Source organism: Astatotilapia calliptera, chromosome 15, assembly GCF_900246225.1.
Source record: "Astatotilapia calliptera chromosome 15, fAstCal1.2, whole genome shotgun sequence".
NCBI lineage: Eukaryota > Metazoa > Chordata > Actinopteri > Cichliformes > Cichlidae > Astatotilapia > Astatotilapia calliptera.
In genome coordinates, this window is record NC_039316.1 from 28,837,240 (window position 1) to 28,855,664 (window position 18,425).

An 18,425-nucleotide genomic window follows, 5' to 3' on the forward strand; every position below is an offset into this window, starting at 1 on the left:
AGCACCCTGCAGGAGACAAAGACAAGCTTCAGAGTGGCACAACAACTGGAAGCATAGTAAACATCAAAGCTGAGAACCAGCGCCTCTGTTTTCACTTTCTGGTGGGCACATGAGCTGATTACAGGTGAAAAGATTCAGGATGTGGCCTCTTTCATCCATCTTGATCATCAGATTAATCAGTTTGCTTACAAGTCACACGCGTCTCATACTTATAAAATTAGAGCGTTGTGATGTAGCACTGGCGGATGAACTTTTCACAACTGGCTTTTTATGTAATAACTTGTTAAGTATATTCTTCCTAATAGCCAAAACGAATAGAAATCTATTAAAATGTTCTCATTTTCTATAATATGATTTCAGAGCATAGTTAGAGTTGGAAGTCTACCCTCTGAACTCCCAACAATCTGTAAAACAAGCGAGTAATGATGTATAGACTGTTGGGTGTTGGGTGGTGAAGGGGTTAAAACAGCAGCCAGAGATACAAACGCCAGCTCTGACATGTAGCCAAACAGCCAAACTGGGGGTCGGTTGTCATTTCAAATTGTTGGCAGTCTACCTCTGAGTGTGCTATAAGTTCACAAGCATCATCTGTTGCTGGAAAGCTAAAATAAAACAGTACCTAGCTCTGCAGTTACAGCTGAAATTTAAATGACTTTAATGGTTATTTCTGGCCTGGGTTGGTAGAGTATCACAGTATAACAGTAAAAGTCTTCAACACTCAATAGCAACAAGCAGAACTAAAGACTCTAAAGGCTTCCTGTGGCTAAGGGCATGGCGACGTGCACACGGTTTACGATAACAATGGCCATTTACGTAAAGAGATAGCTGCACGGTAAAATGTATATATTTATAGTTATGTAACGTTAAATCATAGGTACTTTGTGTACTGTGAAAAGCATTATCGACCATACTTGTTTAGGACGATGAGTGCCCTTTCCATTTAGATTAGGCCTGTTTGCTGTCACTTTAGCTGATAACACCACGACATCTATGTGCTCGTTCAAATCATTCTTTCTTATACTCTGAAGGAAGTCTCATGTTTGCCCCCGACTGATTAAGCCAGTGGATTAGGTCAGAGTTTCCGCAGGCATCCTCACGCTGATATTTAGATATTGCCTTGACAGCAATGATAAAGTGACCCTTGGTTTTTATCCTCACGGTCACTGGTAAGACCCCAGGGTGTTTGCACAGGGCAGTAAAGATGAGATAAAGGCCCGCGTCTCACCCACAGGAGTGTTAAACCTGGAACACGGCCATCAAAGCCCATCTGGGCCACCTGCCTGCTGCCACAGCTGCTCCGCTCAAACATCAATACGGCTCTGTGTATTCTCCACTGGCTGTCATAAAAGCTGTCAATATGTGCACCGTCTCCACGGAGAAAACACAGAAGCAGAGGGTGTTTCACAGAAAGAGGTGGCGGCTTAAAGTGTGGAAAGCTCATTTTATTTTGAAGACCAAGTTAGTCTTTGTGATGCTGCTGAACTCCATTTTGCCTGCTCATAAATGTGTTATTGCTGACAGTTATTAAAGTTTATGTTCTGCTCTCTAATCAATTACAAACCTGAGCAATTCCCAACACCTGGTTTTGGTAGAATGATGGTAGGATCATACACAAATCCATTCAGTGCCTTATCACATCAATTTATCACGAAAAAAAATAAATAAACAGAATATAAAAGTAGACAGGGCTAGCTTGTTAACCGTTTTATAATCGCAATAAATCATTTCAGAGGATTGTTTCCTGGTCTTCTCTTGGGTCAGTTGCCTTTAAAGACATTATTACGCAACCAGAGTGTGAATGAGTGAGAGCAGGTAACAACACTCCTACTGTAATTTGTTCCCCTGAAGCCACTGATTCTATCAATGCATTTTAATAAAATGTTATTTAAATGGTACCAATTCACAAGAAGGCATTTGACCTTATAAGGTAAAGACCAGAGAGTGATCTTGACATCAGTGGAATGCAAAAAGCAAAAGCATCATCATGAACTGCAGCCATTTATTTGTAAAAACACACTTAAGGAATCGGATTTCTACAACTAAAAAATGCAAAACGATAAAAATTAAAAACAAAACAACAAACAAAACTCAGTACTCCTTGAAACTGACTATTTTATTTCATCACGTGCAGCTTTTAATTTTCTCTCTCGTGACTAGCAGAAATGTCGTTTGAACAGAGTAAAGCTAGGTTTGATTCTCAGCCTGTTAGTGAATTTGGCCAGATTAGCAGCCAAGAGTTATTGCTTTCTGACCCCTGCAGGTGATGCGAAGAACAGAACAACGCTCTACGATGCCCGATATGCTCCTCGGCTCTTCAGCAACATGTAAAATAGAAAATAGCGCAAAGCAGAAAGCAATAAAAGCATAAGCCCTGCAAAGAGTCAAGGTTATTTGCAAAGGTGTGCTCCATATGCCATTTAGAGTGGCGATAAAGTGCAGGACGGACAGTTAATGTGCCATGACGCTAACGCATACAGAAAATCCATGGCACTGATTTTAGGACTTCAAGAGATCAATATGTCAATGACAACTGGAGCGTGACTGGAAAAGCACCGTTCTTAGTCAAAGGGACGCAGAATGAGAGAGATCAAACACAACAAATGAGCACGCTTTCAAAGAAGCACAAGTAGAAGCGAGACAGTGAGAAAATGCTGAAAAACAGAATCCGTGTTAACAAGTAATAAGTAAAACATATATGTGTCAGTGCACCAGTGGGGTGTCCGTTTCCAATAAGCTCAATATGAACAGCAGGATGGGCTCACAGTGGCTCTTCAGGGTGTCAGAGTGCTCTCTCTGTGGCCTCTTGTTTGCTGCATTAAAAATTAATGTGAATCCAGTTGCACGTGAGACACAAACTAGCAGGTATTCCAACACAGGCCATGTCTTTGTGTCTCACAGTACGAGTCATCTTCTATTCCTGTATGTGAAAATGCAATAACAGCGTAACAGTGTTTGCTTAATGCATGTTTGATCAATTCACGGAAATGGACACCACACAAAACACTTTCCTATTTGGGCTTTTGAAAATGGGGTCGCAGTGTCAGTGCTCTGCATCCACCGACAAATCTGTCTACGGCAACGTCTGTCTGGAAGGCTTTTAAAAAAAGAAAAGGCATTTCTCCCGTTTGATCTGCTTGTTTTCAGGCCAGCGATGCACTTTCTTGACATCTGCATCATACATTCAGCATTTCCCAGTACAGCATTAAATATTACCAGATTATTATCTGAACTTAAATTTATGTGATCATTCCTGTCTACCTGGACTGAAGCAGAAAGTACCAAGCTGAATTTCCTAAGACCTGGTGGAGAAGTGGAGCATATAAAAAGGATAAACACATTTAAAACTGGACGATTTTTGTTAAGATCAACCTATTTTATTTGTTTTTTTCTAGGTTCAAATTGATTCTTATTATCTTACACTCGGCATTAGTGAGGCTGTTTTAGCTCTGTTCCCTCTCCATTTAGACTGACTGACTGGTTGTCCATCTTAAACATAAGCTTTTAACAACATATATATATCTATATGAAAAAAGGGAAAACTAATAGCTTTAGTGGAAGCATTGTACTGTAAGCATAGAGTTTAGATTATTAGATATATTAGATAATATTAGAATATTATGAACATTATTTAACACATAGTGAGTCAGAAAGGTGACTGAAGATCATGGGAATCATCCAGCAGCCTACAACTACTGCAGCATAATTAAGGGAGGATTCAGGGTCACCTGATCCAGCCCTAACTATATGCTTTAGCAAAAAGGAAACTTTGAAGCGGGAGACAGATAGTGTCTATCTCCTGAATTAAGCTGGTTCCACAGAAGAGGGGCCGGAAAACTAAACGCTCTGCCTCCCATTCTACTTTTAAATACTAAATATATAAGTATATATACTTTAAATATATAAATATATAAGGATTAACACACAAACGTAGCCCTATACCTCTACAAACATATAAAACCATATTGTATTATCTCATAGTATATTTTGTCCTAACAAAGAGGAGAAAATCCAAACAGACCAGAATGAGAATATTTTGAAATTCTTCAAATTTACTTGAATAAATAATGACAATGGCTCATATTCAGCGTTTTCTGAAACAAAGAGCTCTACACCTGCACAGACTCTTCCTTTAGCCATTCTCCACCTCTCCATCAGCTTTAATGACATTCAACCAAAACGGCACTGAACACTGTTGTGGCTCATGTGGAAGAAGCAATTACAATCTAAAATCATTCAAACTGAACAGTCGCACATTTACAAGAACAAACTGCAAAGCTACCTTTTTTTAAGTCGACCTTAAATACACAACAAACAAAAATAGTTACAAGTTTACACAACATGACAAATTATAGAATCTTTGTATTTTACCTGAATAGTGCTGAACCAGCTGCTGCAGTGTTTCAAACTGAGCCCTGGTAGTGATGTAGTAGCCGCCGCTGTCTAGCTTGCGGATCTTATAATGCTTGACGTGGTCGCCCTTGAGATCATCCCAGTCCCGTATGGATAAGGAAAAGGCACCTGAGGAAGACAGACCAGGAGGTTCGAATCACTGAACACCAAGTTCCCATTCAACACTTCAGTACTCACTTCTACCCATCCAGTTCTGCTGCTATTCAAAAAGCAGAGGCTATCACACTACACTTTTACTACAAAAGTCTTATGAGAAATATGAGAGCTTAGAAAATACTCCATGCGTTCTACTTGTGATTACACCATCAGGCAGCTGTGAACACTTATTACTCCTAAGTAGTAAATCTGTCATGGCATAAACACACACACTTACAGGTCGATGTGTGTCAGTGTGTCTGTTTTGTGGGTTTTTTTACCCTTTGTGGTTTCACTTTCTCGGATGAGATAGGTGCCTCGAGGGTTGCCAGTAGACAGTAGCTGCCTCTCTGCATCCTTACGGCCCAGTTTACCAAAGTACCAGCTGCAAATATAGGAAAAGAAGTCAAACACAGACACACTGCAGTCACTGTGTTCAAGTCATGCATAAGGTCACATCATAGTACTACTATTTCCAGGGGTATTGCCAAAATCAGAATCAGAATCAGAATACTTTATTGATCCCTGGGGGAAATTATTTTTTGTTACAGTGCTCCATTTTAAACCAACATTAAGACAAGACAGACAATACACTAACTAAGAATAGTACAATATATACATATATATACATACATACATACATAAGTCACTCATAAATAAATAGTTGGAAAAGAAACGTGTAGTTGTAGCAGTAACCAGTGTGTTAAGTGGATGCGTTGTACAGGGAGATGGCCACAGGCAGGAAAGATTTCCTGTGTCGTTCAGTGGTGCTTTTCGGTAATCTCAGTCTCTCACTGAACGTGCTCCTGTGACTGACCAGCATGTCATGGAGTGGGTGGGAGGTGTTATCCAACATTGTCTTTATCTTGGACAGCATCCGCCTCTCCGACACCACCTTGAGGGAGTCCAGCTCCATCCCCACAACATTGCTGGCCTTACGGATCAGTTTATTAAGTCTGTTGGCATCTGCAACCCTCAGCCTGCTCCCCCAGCATGCAACAGCATAGAGGATCGCACTGGCCACAACAGACTCATAGAAAATCCTCAGCATTTTCTGGCAGATGTTGAAGGACCTCAGTCGCCTCAAAAAATAGAGACGACTCTGGCCCTTCCTGTAAAGTGCTGTGGTGTTTTTAGCCCAGTCCAGTTTATTGTCAATGTGTACTCCAAGGTATTTATAGTCCTCCACAATGTCAACACTGACCCCCTGAATTGAAACAGGGGTCAAGTGTTTCCTGGTCTTCCTGAAGTCCACGATCAGTTCCTTGGTCTTTGCCAAGGAATCAGAAAATCCCGGACAGTATCATGGAGCTTTTTAGTCTGATGATGCTAAAAGACTGTTAAGATAAGCGTAATTCTCAAGAGGCCATTCATTTGTCCAACATTTGTCCAACACTGTTGGACAAATGAATGAGGCCAAAATGTGTATGATAGCACTGGAACACGGGGTTTGCGATGTCATCACTGAGAGCCCGGCTGCCAGCTAACCTTTTAACATTATGTAACACATGATGAAATCAAGTGATGATGAGACGGTCAACACTGATATTATGGATGGAGAGTAACACTGACAATCTACATTCCTACATTACATATTTGTTTCGAGTATCACAACATGGCAACTAGAGGTGGGAATCACCATACATCCCACGATACGATCTTATCACAATACTTAACGCACGATACGATATTATTGCAATTTTTAAAAATATTTTGCGATATTCAGATTCTGTACATAAAGGTAAACTTTATCAATATTCATTTTATCTAATATCAAAGTCTCGCACTCAGTCTTTCTCTCATTTCAGTCAGTTTTATTGTTGACAAACTGAACGGTTTGTATTACAGTCTAGTCCAACTTAACTGAATGCAACCATCTGGTACAATTATAGCTATTCTGAACTATGCAATTTATGAAAACTATGCAGCCCATTCAGCAACTGAAGAATTTGAAAGTAAATTAAAACAAAATATAATTTTACATTAAATAAAAAAGTTTTAAACTTAATTAAAATAAAACATGTCTTAAATTAAAATAAGTAAACTGTCATGTTTATTGCTGCCAAAAAACAAGTTAAACACATTTGGACAGTGAAGGAATGTCAGGATTCTTGCTCAGAAAAAGGATCAACATGCTCTGAAGTCAGAGTTCCAGTCCACAAAAACTTTTTTTGTAACAAAATATCGATTTCTGCTGTCCCTGTATCGCTACATTATTAGCAAACAAAATATCACGATACTACACAGTATCGATTTTTCCCCCCACCCCTAATGGCAACGTGAGAGCAATAATTTGGAAAACAATTCGTGCTCAACACTACCCAGCAGCTGTCTCTGCTCCCCTCACAGATTTCTGAGTGCCCTTTCAACTGATGGATGTACTACAACCCTAAGCTCCATCAACAAGAGCATCAATTACTGCTTTGTTAGCTACATTTAACTACATTTTTTATAGAAAAAAATACACTGCTCAAAAATCTTAAGGGAACACCTGATCATCACAGTATAAGTTAGTCAGTTAAACTTTAGGGATATCAATCTGTCCAGCAAGGATGCATAAACTATTGTGAGTGGATTCTAAATGCTTTGGTGTAAATGAAAATAACAACAGGTAAAGTATAAAATCAACAACAAGACTGTCACGGTCCTGGGTCGGTGACTCAGTGGTTTTGTATTTTTGAATTATTATATAGTTTCTGAGTTCATGATTTGTCCCTGCTAGTCTCCTAGTTTTTGTCTCAGTATTTCTAGCTCCCTAGTTTTTTAGTATTTGCTGATTTCAGGTTTTGTTATGTGCCTTCCCTGTGTTCCGTGTTGTGTCTAGTCTGTGCCTTCCTGTCCCACATTTCAGGTTCATTGTGTTAAGCTTACATGTCTTGAGTTCAGCCTGTGTGTTTCCTGTTTTACTTTGATGGTCCTGGTCCTTTGTCAGTGTAGTCTGATTTACTTCCTGTGTCTCGTTATGTCAGATTAATCCCAGCCGTGTGTTCCTCCTGTTATGCATTCCTGCCTCGTTACCTGGTGTGTATATAGTGTGTGCTTTCCTTTGTTCAGTTTGATCGTCTGCGTTTCCTCCTGCATGTTATCATCCTCTGTGGTTCCTTTGGATTACCTCTGTCCTCGTGTTTCCAAGTTTTCTAGTTTCAGGTTTGCGTTATCTTAATGCTTAGTTTTGGTTAGTTTTCTCTGTGCCACCTGTTTGTACTTTTGTTCAACCATCAATAAAGGCTTTTGTTATCATCCACCTTCGTCTCAGTTTGCCTCCACTTGGGTCCTCAGCCTCATTCCTTCCATGCCAACTGCCCCGGCAGACGTGACAAAGACAACCTCCAACAAGAGATCGTCGTTCTCTCCTTGTCCCCCTGACTCAATTTTCTTTCGTTTTTTGTTTTCAATAGGATCCTTGTCACTACTGGTAGCATGAAACAGTACCTGTAGTCCATTCAAGTTGAAGAAGTAGTCTGGCTCTTTTAGAAAGGCACATAGGGTTTTCTGCATCTCCTAATACAGTCTCACAAGTGTTCAGGAGTAGCAAGAGACATGAGAAGAGCTGGGCAGGGATATATACATGCATTAACCCTGAAGCTGGACCAGTATGTACTTCTTTGTGTGAGCAGGGCATCATTACCAGAGCCCTCCAAAATGACCTCCAGTGATCTACTTGTGCATGTTTCCCAACAACATGTCAGAATCAGATGCTATAAGGTTGACATTAGTGCCCTTTATCAGGCCCTGTGCTGACAGACCAACACCATATAGTTTGAATGGCATTCGCCAGAGAACACCAGAACTGGCAGGTCTGCCACTGGTGCTTCATTCTCTTGTCCTATGTGAGCTCATTAGCTTACCACTGTATGAAAATGCTTCTCTACAAAGCTAAATGCACAAGAATAATATAATTCTTCACAGTGAATTGACTGAATCTTGATTCAGAAAAACATCTGTGTGGAAGATTACAATAATCCAGCCGTTTGATGTCTGAATCAAACATAATACTCTTTATAGTGTCACATAAATGCCATTTTATAAGGCCAGTAGAAAAGCTTGCCTTGAGTATAAAGTATAAACTGTTCCTCTCTCCTGAACTTCCTTTCTCAGAAGGTTAACGTGCGGCTGTCAGTCTGAAGCTTCACATCCACTAATCTCAAAGTACTTCAGAGCACATTCTCTATGAAAGTCAGCGGGTATGAACAAGTGCACGCTCACACACATATGCTACTTACTCTTCAGCCTGGATAGAGTCCACTGGAGCCACATAATTACTGGGAATGTAGCCGCTGCCACCGGTAGTGAGGGAGCGAGCATCCCACCAGTCCCCTTCACTGAAAGACAAAAAGAGGAATAGGGTGAGGAAAGGAGAACATTTATACAACTTCATTTTATATGAGCTGACATGCTCTGGTCCACTCACTTGTGCAACATATATAGAACTCTATAATCCCTATATAAGTTTAAAATTAAGAAACAGCTAAAAGAAATGCACGTTATCAAAGAACAGCTCAATGAGTTCAGGAGAGCATATTTTAGCCGCTGAAGTAAGAACATAATGACGATATAATAAAGATGTATTTTTTTGAAGGTGTATATTATTATTTCCTCATCATCATGAACTGGGAAAGAGGGCTTTTACTTATGCTGCCCCTTTCACATGGAACATGATGCAAAAAGACTGGAAGATAGCAGATCTTATTTCATTAAATGCTTTTAAGTCCAGATTGAGAGAGCCAGAGAAAAATGTTTTTAAAATGTAATTGTTATTTATAATATGTATGTAACTTTGTAATTTCAACGTGTTGTCGCCTCTTGGCCAGGACTCCCTTGCAAAAGAGGTTTTTAATCTCAATGGGACTTTTCCTGGTTAAATAAAGGTTAATAATAAAAAATAAAAAAATCAGAAAACACGTTATAAAAAGCTGAAGCTGGTCCTGATGTTTCCTAACGAGACGAGGAAGAAACTGAGATTCTGGGTTCATCCAATCCTCATGAGAAGGCAGCAGCAAGGAGACTTTCATGGTTTAAACCAGGAGTTCGAGTTAAAGCACCACATCTGGAAAAAAATTCACAGAGGCTGAGGTGAAATAGTACTATACTAATAATTATAATATATTATAATAATTCAACCAGGCTGCATTTTGAGCTACAAGTACACTCGTTGCCAAATGCAGTCATCTGATTGGTCAGTTCTGTTTATTTAGACCTAAAAAATCTGAAAACTTGAGCTTGGCTTGGCTCAAAAAATGAAGTGTTCTATAATGTTCTACTAGAAATAATCTCCAAGGACAAGCACTATATCCCCCAGTCCTCTGAAATGTTTGTTGAAAAACTACTGCTGGCCTCCAAGTTCTTAATTAATAATAAGCAATCAATTGTAATCAAATAATAATTAAAGTTCTAAAACAGACGTCTTGATATGAAGACTATAATGTCAAAAAGGAATTTGACATTAATAACGTCCTGCACTATAGTTTCATAAGTAGCTAAATCAATAATTTTGACCCATATTAAAAATATAAAGACAAAGTATGGAGATCACAAAACACTGAGAGGTGGAATCACACCAGTAGTTTAGAGTTTCAGATTGGATTTGCCAACAAAAGTAAAAATGTACTGTAGTACAGCGGTCCCCAACCCCCCGGCCTCGGACCGGTACCGGTCCATGAGTCGTTTGGTACCGGGCCGCGAGAGTTGAGGCTCAGGTGTGAAATGTATGGTTTTCAGGGTTTTTATCGGTTTTCAGCGTTATTTTGTTATCGTTTTTATCATTAACTCGGTTTTCCTGGGTCTTTTCACGTGTGTTATGAATAAATCTTCTTTTTTCCGTACCAGTACTAGTTTTATCCGCGACACCTTAAAGGCCGGTCCGTGAAAATATTGTCGGGCATAAACCGGTCCATGGCGCAAAAAAGGTTGGAGACCGCTGCTGTAGTATCTAACAATGTACCCTTCGTCTCTCCATCTCTGTGCTAAAACCGTGCCTCACTGACATGCTGTACCACTCTGCAATTATTACTATCATGTCCCTTACACACTGGGAAGGAATGGCTTTAGATGTGTGTGAGTTTATCTATGCATGAGAGAGACGGTTATAAGACAGAGAAAGAGACAGAGAGAGGGGAGTGGAGGAAAGGGGAGGAGCGCAGAGGCGTTGCTGAGCCTTCATTTATTCTGAATAAAGCCATGATGAGGATTGCCTGGGGACGACATCCCAGGCAGAAACAGACACGCTTCCCTTTGTTCAGAGGGGATCCCTTGGGAAGGGAGGGAGAGAGGCACACATGAAGTCTCAACAATAAACCTTCTGAGGGTAAAAAGTATGCAGCAGTAAGAGGATGTGTTTTTCTGTGTAATGTCGATATGTGTGTTTGCATGGAACCGGGGAGGCATAAACAGACGGGGTGGGGTGAGCCCCAGTCTGTCCCGCTGCCTCTTTTGTCTCCTGAAACAAACCCTTTAAACCAACTCTGCACCACCACAAAAAGACTGAAAACAACAACGAGAGTAAACAAGGAACCTCCCTCCTGTCTCCAAATGGATTCAAATCCTCTTTCCCTGTGGTGACTGCTGATGAGAGTATAATTAAATACAGCACTGTGTCGACTGAGACGAGTGGTACAGACGGCCATTCACACCACAGCACGTTTATTCATAGCCTGTGGTCGGATCAGAACAATTCAAGTTGAATTTACTAATAGTGTAATCGTGTAGTGTAGGATTCTTTTTCTTTATTATGTCTGATGAAGCTACACAATAACACGCTCAATGGTGGCTTACAAAAAACCTGAGCTGAAGGGAGTGGCTTCTAAACATTCAGAGATGTTTCCTTTAGGATGCCATCATGTAACACAAAGGAGACACATTGCCTTCTGTCAGCTGAGACTCTCCCAGAACTAGTTTGTTGCCCAGGCAGGCGGGGGCATCTGTTAGTCACTGCCAGCTCTGACAGGCTAGAGCAGACGAAGGCTTTAGGCAATTTTACTGCCTTTCTCCACCAGGGGTCAGTGTGGGCAGCTGAAAGGAGCCCTGACCATACTTGAGGCGTGGGTGGATGGAGAGAGGTGGAAAGGAGAGAAGTAAGGGAGTAAAGATATAGCAATCTATGTTTCATGCTGGGGAGAAAGACATACAGAAAGGAGGAAGAGGAGGGAGGTTGGGGCTTTAATGACACTTTTTTCCTGCTCTGGCTGGAGCCCTGGAAAGGCCGAGGTGTGTTGTGGAATGTGGGTGTGGCGAGAAGGAAGGCTAACCTTGTTGTGCCATAAGGCACTCATGTATGGACAAGAGGCTGAAAATGAAAATGAATCAGAAGAAAACTCACATGGGAACTGCATTACCTTTTAACAATAGAGGCTTGTGCTTGTTTATAATATAGTATCAGTAAGACCACCAATACAAACATCCATGTTACTAAAATTAGCAGCACTGACTCACTTCTACAAGGAATCACGGGGAATTTGTGAACTTCTTTCCCATTTTTGACCTAAATTTAGTCTCTAAGGTTTATATAGATTGCTCCACCGTTAGAATTTACTTAGAATTTTCTCTGAAACCAAAAAGATAAATTTGTGCAATTTCCACATTATTTCTAACAAACTACTTCAAGCTGCTGCCCGATTAATTTGACAACCCATATTAGCGTGTTGATTTATTTATATTTATCAAGGACAATGGAAATCAAGATTGTAAAAGCCAAAAGCTGAAAACTTAGCGGTCCACCCTCTTAACTCAATATGGTCACTCCAAAACCAGTGGGTGACAATTACCATTTATATACATTGATCTCAGTCAGGGAAAGCAAGGTAGCACTACTTGCCCAGTGAAATCAAAAAATAAACATCAATTTCAAAGCAAAAGATTTCTTTCCCTTTGCATCTCAAACAGCGCTCTTCATCATAGCCTGTCTCATCTCTCTCCGTCTCTTAAAAATTACTGCCATATTGTTGTCGCTGGAAGCAGCCTTAACTCTGAATGACTATGAGTCCAGTGAAATCTGAAGTGTGTCTCATTTCTGCTGGTGTATCTGTCCTGATTTAAGCTTGTCACAATGTAAAGTCAGCAGCTTTTTCTGGTGTCTATGTGTGAGCATTGTGGATAAACCTCTCGTATTTGACAAGAAACTGATAAGAGACAAGAGACTAGCGAGGTAGACAAGCTGCTGCTGGCTCTGCTTTCACTGCTCTGAGATCAGTTACCATCTGCACCTACTGTTAGCAAGTAAACAAGCTTCTGTGATTTCTCATCTTTGCATATAAGTTTGATCTTATTAGCCTTATAAGGAAAACTGAAGTCAATATCAGTGTTATACACTATACAGTGTTATATACTAGATTGATAGAAACTTTGTTTTCATGGTTGCATTCTTCTTACAAGTAATAAACCCAACTTTTCTCTGAAAAATAAATATTCAATTTTGAAATCCAGCAGCAATATACCAGCAACATAATACTGTCACTCCACTGTGTTCATGTGCTTAGAAATCACAAAACTAACAGCAACACTCACAGCCTACTGTTTAATTCTGAAACTATATGGGTCCCCTCTGCAGTGCTATTCTGCACATGTACTGAGCAACCTTATTACAATGAAATGTGAAGGAGAACAGGGTCACAGCGCAGTCCCAGCAGTGTTCATGCTCTCCTCAAATGTCAGCGCACTGCCGCAGGAACCCAAACAAACAGAGGCAGGCTGAGATGCAGCCGGATGCAGACACAAAGACAATGAAAACCATCAAGGATAGTTAAAGAGCTGGCAGATGATTGTGGCTCTTTTCTTGTTCAGTTTCACACACACACACACACACACACACACACACACACACACACACACACACACACACACACACACACACACACACACACACACACACACACACACACACACTTTGCTGCAGTTCTGCTGACTAGCAGAAAGGCAAGCCAACATGACTGTGGGTGTAACCTAGGCACTTCCTGTTCAGAAGGAAGTCTTGAAGTTACACTACACTCATCACTGCTGGTTGGAGATCCTGCTCCACCCTCTGTAAAATCATGACTGTCATATTGCTTGTTCAAGCCACCACTTTTACCTCATGTGAAAGGCTCTGCACCCTTTAATGCCATACCCTATGAAAAGCTGCTGCCAATTCTGGCTTTCTCAACCAGCTACTGTGGTCTTAGGTCTTATTTCATGGTTTGAATAATTGAGTTTTCAACGCTGAGGTTGCCAGAGCAGAACACAGCTTTTATGTTTCACAAACTGAAGCAGTAAAGCAGGCTTATTTTGGGCTCTTTCCTGCTCTACATTATGAAACCAAAACATTTCTTTTTCGTGTACAAGCTGCCACTTTCGACTCATCTGAAAACTTGTCTGCACCTCTCCAAGTAGCTAGCGCCATCTTCTCGTAGACTTGCATTTCTCCTGAGTGTGGACAGACTGATAAGCAGCTGCAACTTACGTGCTGTTGATAATCTGGAACCTCTCTCCCTTCTTGAAGCTGAGGTCATCTTCTGTCCGTGCCTCGTAGTCATAAAGTGCCACAAAGAGGGTGACTCCTGCAGGAGGGACCAAACCATAGTGTCAGCGCTAGGAGGATTAGCAAGAAAATCCAGTTTAAAATTACACTCTGAACTGAAATGAGCTGCAACAACAGCTCCTTCACAATGAGGATAAAGGAACAACTGTGTGAAGTACATTGTATGGTAGCAGATCTTTTTAAACTTTTAAAATCAGAACAACATGACTTTTTAGATGCAACTCCTAGAAGGTAAAAATTAAAGATCTTGTACAAGAACTTCAGCCGAATGGGTGAAGACAAAAGCAGAAAAAATGGAACTATTTGATTGATTGTATACTATTGTATGGTACTAAGGAGGTTCTTAAAATATATTAAAACTATTTTTTGGTTGGCAGTTGGAACTGTTTAGCCTGAGGTAGTAGAGACTGACTGTACATACACTAGGATAGGTTCTGCTGTAGCTCCGTAATGTCCGTTCAAAGCTTTTTCTAACATAGTCACGATCCAAATCCTCTTTAACATGTTCAGTGTTGATGAGACTCCTTCTACACACAAGTACTGCCGTCACTTTCTGTGTATATAATCAAGTGCTCTTTGAGGATAGACTGTTAGAATGTTTAGCCCTTAACTCCCTTCGCAGCATTAATTTCACCGATAACCACAAAATGCTGAAGATTCTTGAAAGAAGATCAAGGAGGAGATACGATGCTGCCAACCATGGCTAAATTGGAAAGAGCGATGGACAACAGCACCGTCCATCTTTCCAGAGAGACATTGATCGATTGCACTGGGTTGAAGTCCAATGACTAAATCAGAAACAGACAAAAACGAGCTAAAAAGATACAAGTTCAGTTTCTGTACAATCATGGTGTGTGGTGGATGTGAATACTGGATCATCTGAAAGATAAAACATAAACATTGAAATATCAGATAGAAACCTTGTTTTATAATGGTTTCAAACCATCAAACCGACACGTCAGACACAAACTAAATCCACCAGCTTCCTGCAGTTTACCACAAGTTATATTTATGACCTTCTAATACCTTTGTTAATGCCACTATGGTTAAGCAATTTGACAAAGCAATAATATTTGGTTCATGTAGTTCATTGCAGGCTTGCCCATGTCCTTGTCACCGTGGAAATCTTGTATGTAGGCTATCAATTTAGGCTAATATGTTAGAGCTGCTTGACCTGGAATTGCTGCTTTTCACTGATTTGATTCCTTCTGTGCCAGGATCGAAACCCTTGAGCAATATTTTGAGATTAATTTTAAATTGTAATGTTAGAAGAAAAAGCTGTATGTTGATTCCTGCTTCTCAGGTCTTAGCATTCTGAATATTTGAAGACCTGATTTACCAGTTAAGTCCTTATTTTTAGATTATTGTCTTCATCTTTTTAAGGATTCGGGAAGGCTTTTAGTCTAAAAGAACCAGCGAGTCTTAATCATACAGATCACGTTTACTCTGTGACACTATATGCTTTATATTTGTAGACTAACTTTTGCAGAATCAATATTCTCCTCCACCAGTTTTGTTAATTTACCTCTTATCACAGATGTAAGAAAGAACAGTATCCTTTAAATATCTATCTCAGCACTGTTTTCTGACCCTTACACACCTTTTATAGAATATGTTATTGGATAACAGGAGGTCAACAATAAAAAGAGACTAAGGAAGAAAGAAATTCAAACTGGTACAGTAATAAAAAAGCAATAGAAGAAACAATCAAAAAGGCATTTTGTCTAGACACTGGCTCAGTCAAATTCTGGCAACATTGTGACATGGAGTGATCTTTGCTTACCTTTAATTGAAGCTAAAACCCACACAGAACTGCTAAAACTGCTACAAGATAGTTTCAAAGTGTTGGCAAAAGTTCAAAATTGACCTTACAAGCCAGAGCTCCTGCTTGCCTAAAGCAAATCCACCACTTCAATTAGATAAAGCTGACAGTAATGTGAATGTAGCAGCAGGGCAGCCAAAGGTCTGACATTGAATTGTCCAGTGACAGAAGCTTGAATATGGACTTACTTCAATCCAGCCTGACTCCCATCAGACTGGCTAAAACTCGAGATAAAGACCAGTGGCCTGCAAAACCTTTTCAGCCATGCCAGCATTATCTCAACGACTCCACACAGACAAGACTGAAAACATCAAGCTGGCTGAAATAGAGCAGAAGTTGTTGTTTTCCCTTTCAAAAGCCATTACAAAGTGACTTTTATGAACAAATCTCGAATGCCTTTCTGCTTCTCTGTTTGTCACACCAAACTGCAATAATCCTGACAACAAGGCAGGTGTTGTGGAAAGTTCAACTGGAAAACCTCGCAATGTGTGAAACGAAAGCAGTTATGTAATGCTTTCAATGTCCAAATAACGATTCTACTGACTGGGACTGAGTCAAATGAATGCAACGACTTGGATAAGTGAGAGCAAAACAACCTGCTTATACAATATGAGTACTTATTAATACAGTGTGAAACCCTTACTCTGTCTTTACACTGTATTTGTAATGTTACTTATAACAGATACAACTTCGAAATCTAAAGTTGTTAACAGTAACATCTGAAAGGTTGAAACATCATTTTTATAACAGGCTTTACATGGCAGAATCTGTAATCTAGCTGTGTTTGTATTCTATAACATTTTACCACAAATAAAACAGATTAAACAGTTACCTCCTCCTAACCTGCTGATATCATTAGCTGCTATTAGCCCATTCTGCATCTATTAATGTGGGTATATAATGCTTTGATATTTGCTGAGTTTACCCATTTTTTGGTTAACATTACATAAAGCAGAAAATGATACTTGAGGTAATTTACAAACAACCCCATAATTTGTGCAGAAAAGTAGCTGTAGCTCGATTGCACCATCTGGAGCACAGTTGAACACACATGCGAGTGGCATAATATGGCAAGTTGGTAACTACTTTGTGAAATACATTGATGGAAAGTTTTCCTCTTTCAATATTAGGTGAACATACTTCACGTAGATATGCAGAGAAAAAGCAAAAATCTAGTTCTGGTAAGTTATAGAAAGAAAATTGTTTTCTGCTGACTTTTTAGTGGATATATATAATGTCACTTACAGAGCGTGATATTTTATTAATTTCAACATATTGGCGGATGTTCTTTTTTCTTGAAACACATAAAACATAAAGGTAAGTGTAGTTCTTTATTGTTCCAAACACATATGCCACCAACAAGGAAGCCCTCTGGTGGACAAGCTATACAACGTCAACACACATAACATAGTTGAAGGGTGTTTCTTATTTCTTCTTTTTTTAAATTTAATGGCTATTACTGATACTGATAGACTGACAAACAGATAATATCAAACAGACCATTTTTCAATGCTATTTGAATGATTGTCTTTCGCCAATTAAAAAACTACTGCGATGACGGAGATACCTCTTATGGGAGGTTAAAGTACAGACAAGAACATGTAAACAGCCATACGTTACCATACGCATGCACGCAAAGCTCCTGAAAGTTGAACAAGAAAGTTGGTCTTTGAACTGGAATTTATCTTAACGACAGACAAAAACTTCTCTGATTATCTGGATGCTCATCTTTCTTCCACCATTTCATCAACTGTAACTGTAATGATATTATCAATAACAAATGATGGCTCCAGTTATGAAAATAAGACCCCAAATCAAATATTATCTTTTAACAGCTCGGAAATCCAATTTTAGTTTCGCTCCATTTGTCTCGCCTCGTAACAGGTCTCAGGTCTGAGACGACAGCAGCTGTTTGATGCTGTGGAGTGTTTGACATATGAAAGCTGAACAGGCAATTCTTTAGAGTCCACTTACACCGGCTTGATAATTCAAGTAATTTCTCATCAGAGTCTCATCAAACGGATTCTTTGTCAGGAGGCAGCAGTGATATGAAGAGGCTTGTTGTGGCGCTCTGGGTGATGGAACTGCAGATAAAGAGGACCTGCTGTTACTTATGTGAAAAACCAACACAGATGTGAGAGGAGACCTTTAAAAAGAGTGTTTGATTGAAACACTCGAGTTCTCCAACCAAACAACATCAACAAAACCTTCAAGCCAGAACAGCTGTTTGTGGTGTTTGAATGTTCGATTAGGTCAGCAGAGGTGAGCGCCAACTATAAACTAGTTTATCGATCAGAGTTGTCTGTTGCGATGCCACTCAATTAGTTACATAAGACCATGGTACTAGCCGAAAGTTTCCATTTGGGGAGAATGACATCAGCAAAAGATCAACTGATCAATAAGATTTCAGATACCAGCTCCACTGAAGGGGCTGACTGGGGCTGAGGAGAATGAGCTAGGCAGCTGCGTTATAACAAGGCTTTAAAGGGAAGGCCGGCTTACATCCAAATTTCTCCCACCAGGAGAAAATTAAAGAGCTAAACCCCTCTC

General features: G+C 39.9%; 1 protein-coding gene across 3 annotated transcripts in view; it reads right to left on the reverse strand.

The window, feature by feature from the left end:
* The window catches only part of fynb (FYN proto-oncogene, Src family tyrosine kinase b), an 87,437-nt gene that overhangs the window by 12,630 nt on the left and 56,382 nt on the right, over positions 1 to 18,425 (reverse strand). For all 3 annotated transcript variants that reach the window (XM_026193790.1, XM_026193788.1, XM_026193789.1), the window contains 4 exons: positions 13,976 to 14,072; positions 8,769 to 8,867; positions 4,827 to 4,930; positions 4,369 to 4,518 (listed from right to left, as the gene is read on the reverse strand). In XM_026193790.1, the coding sequence (XP_026049575.1) occupies positions 4,369 to 4,518; positions 4,827 to 4,930; positions 8,769 to 8,867; positions 13,976 to 14,072 (450 nt within the window). The remainder of the gene's footprint in view (positions 1 to 4,368; positions 4,519 to 4,826; positions 4,931 to 8,768; positions 8,868 to 13,975; positions 14,073 to 18,425) is intronic.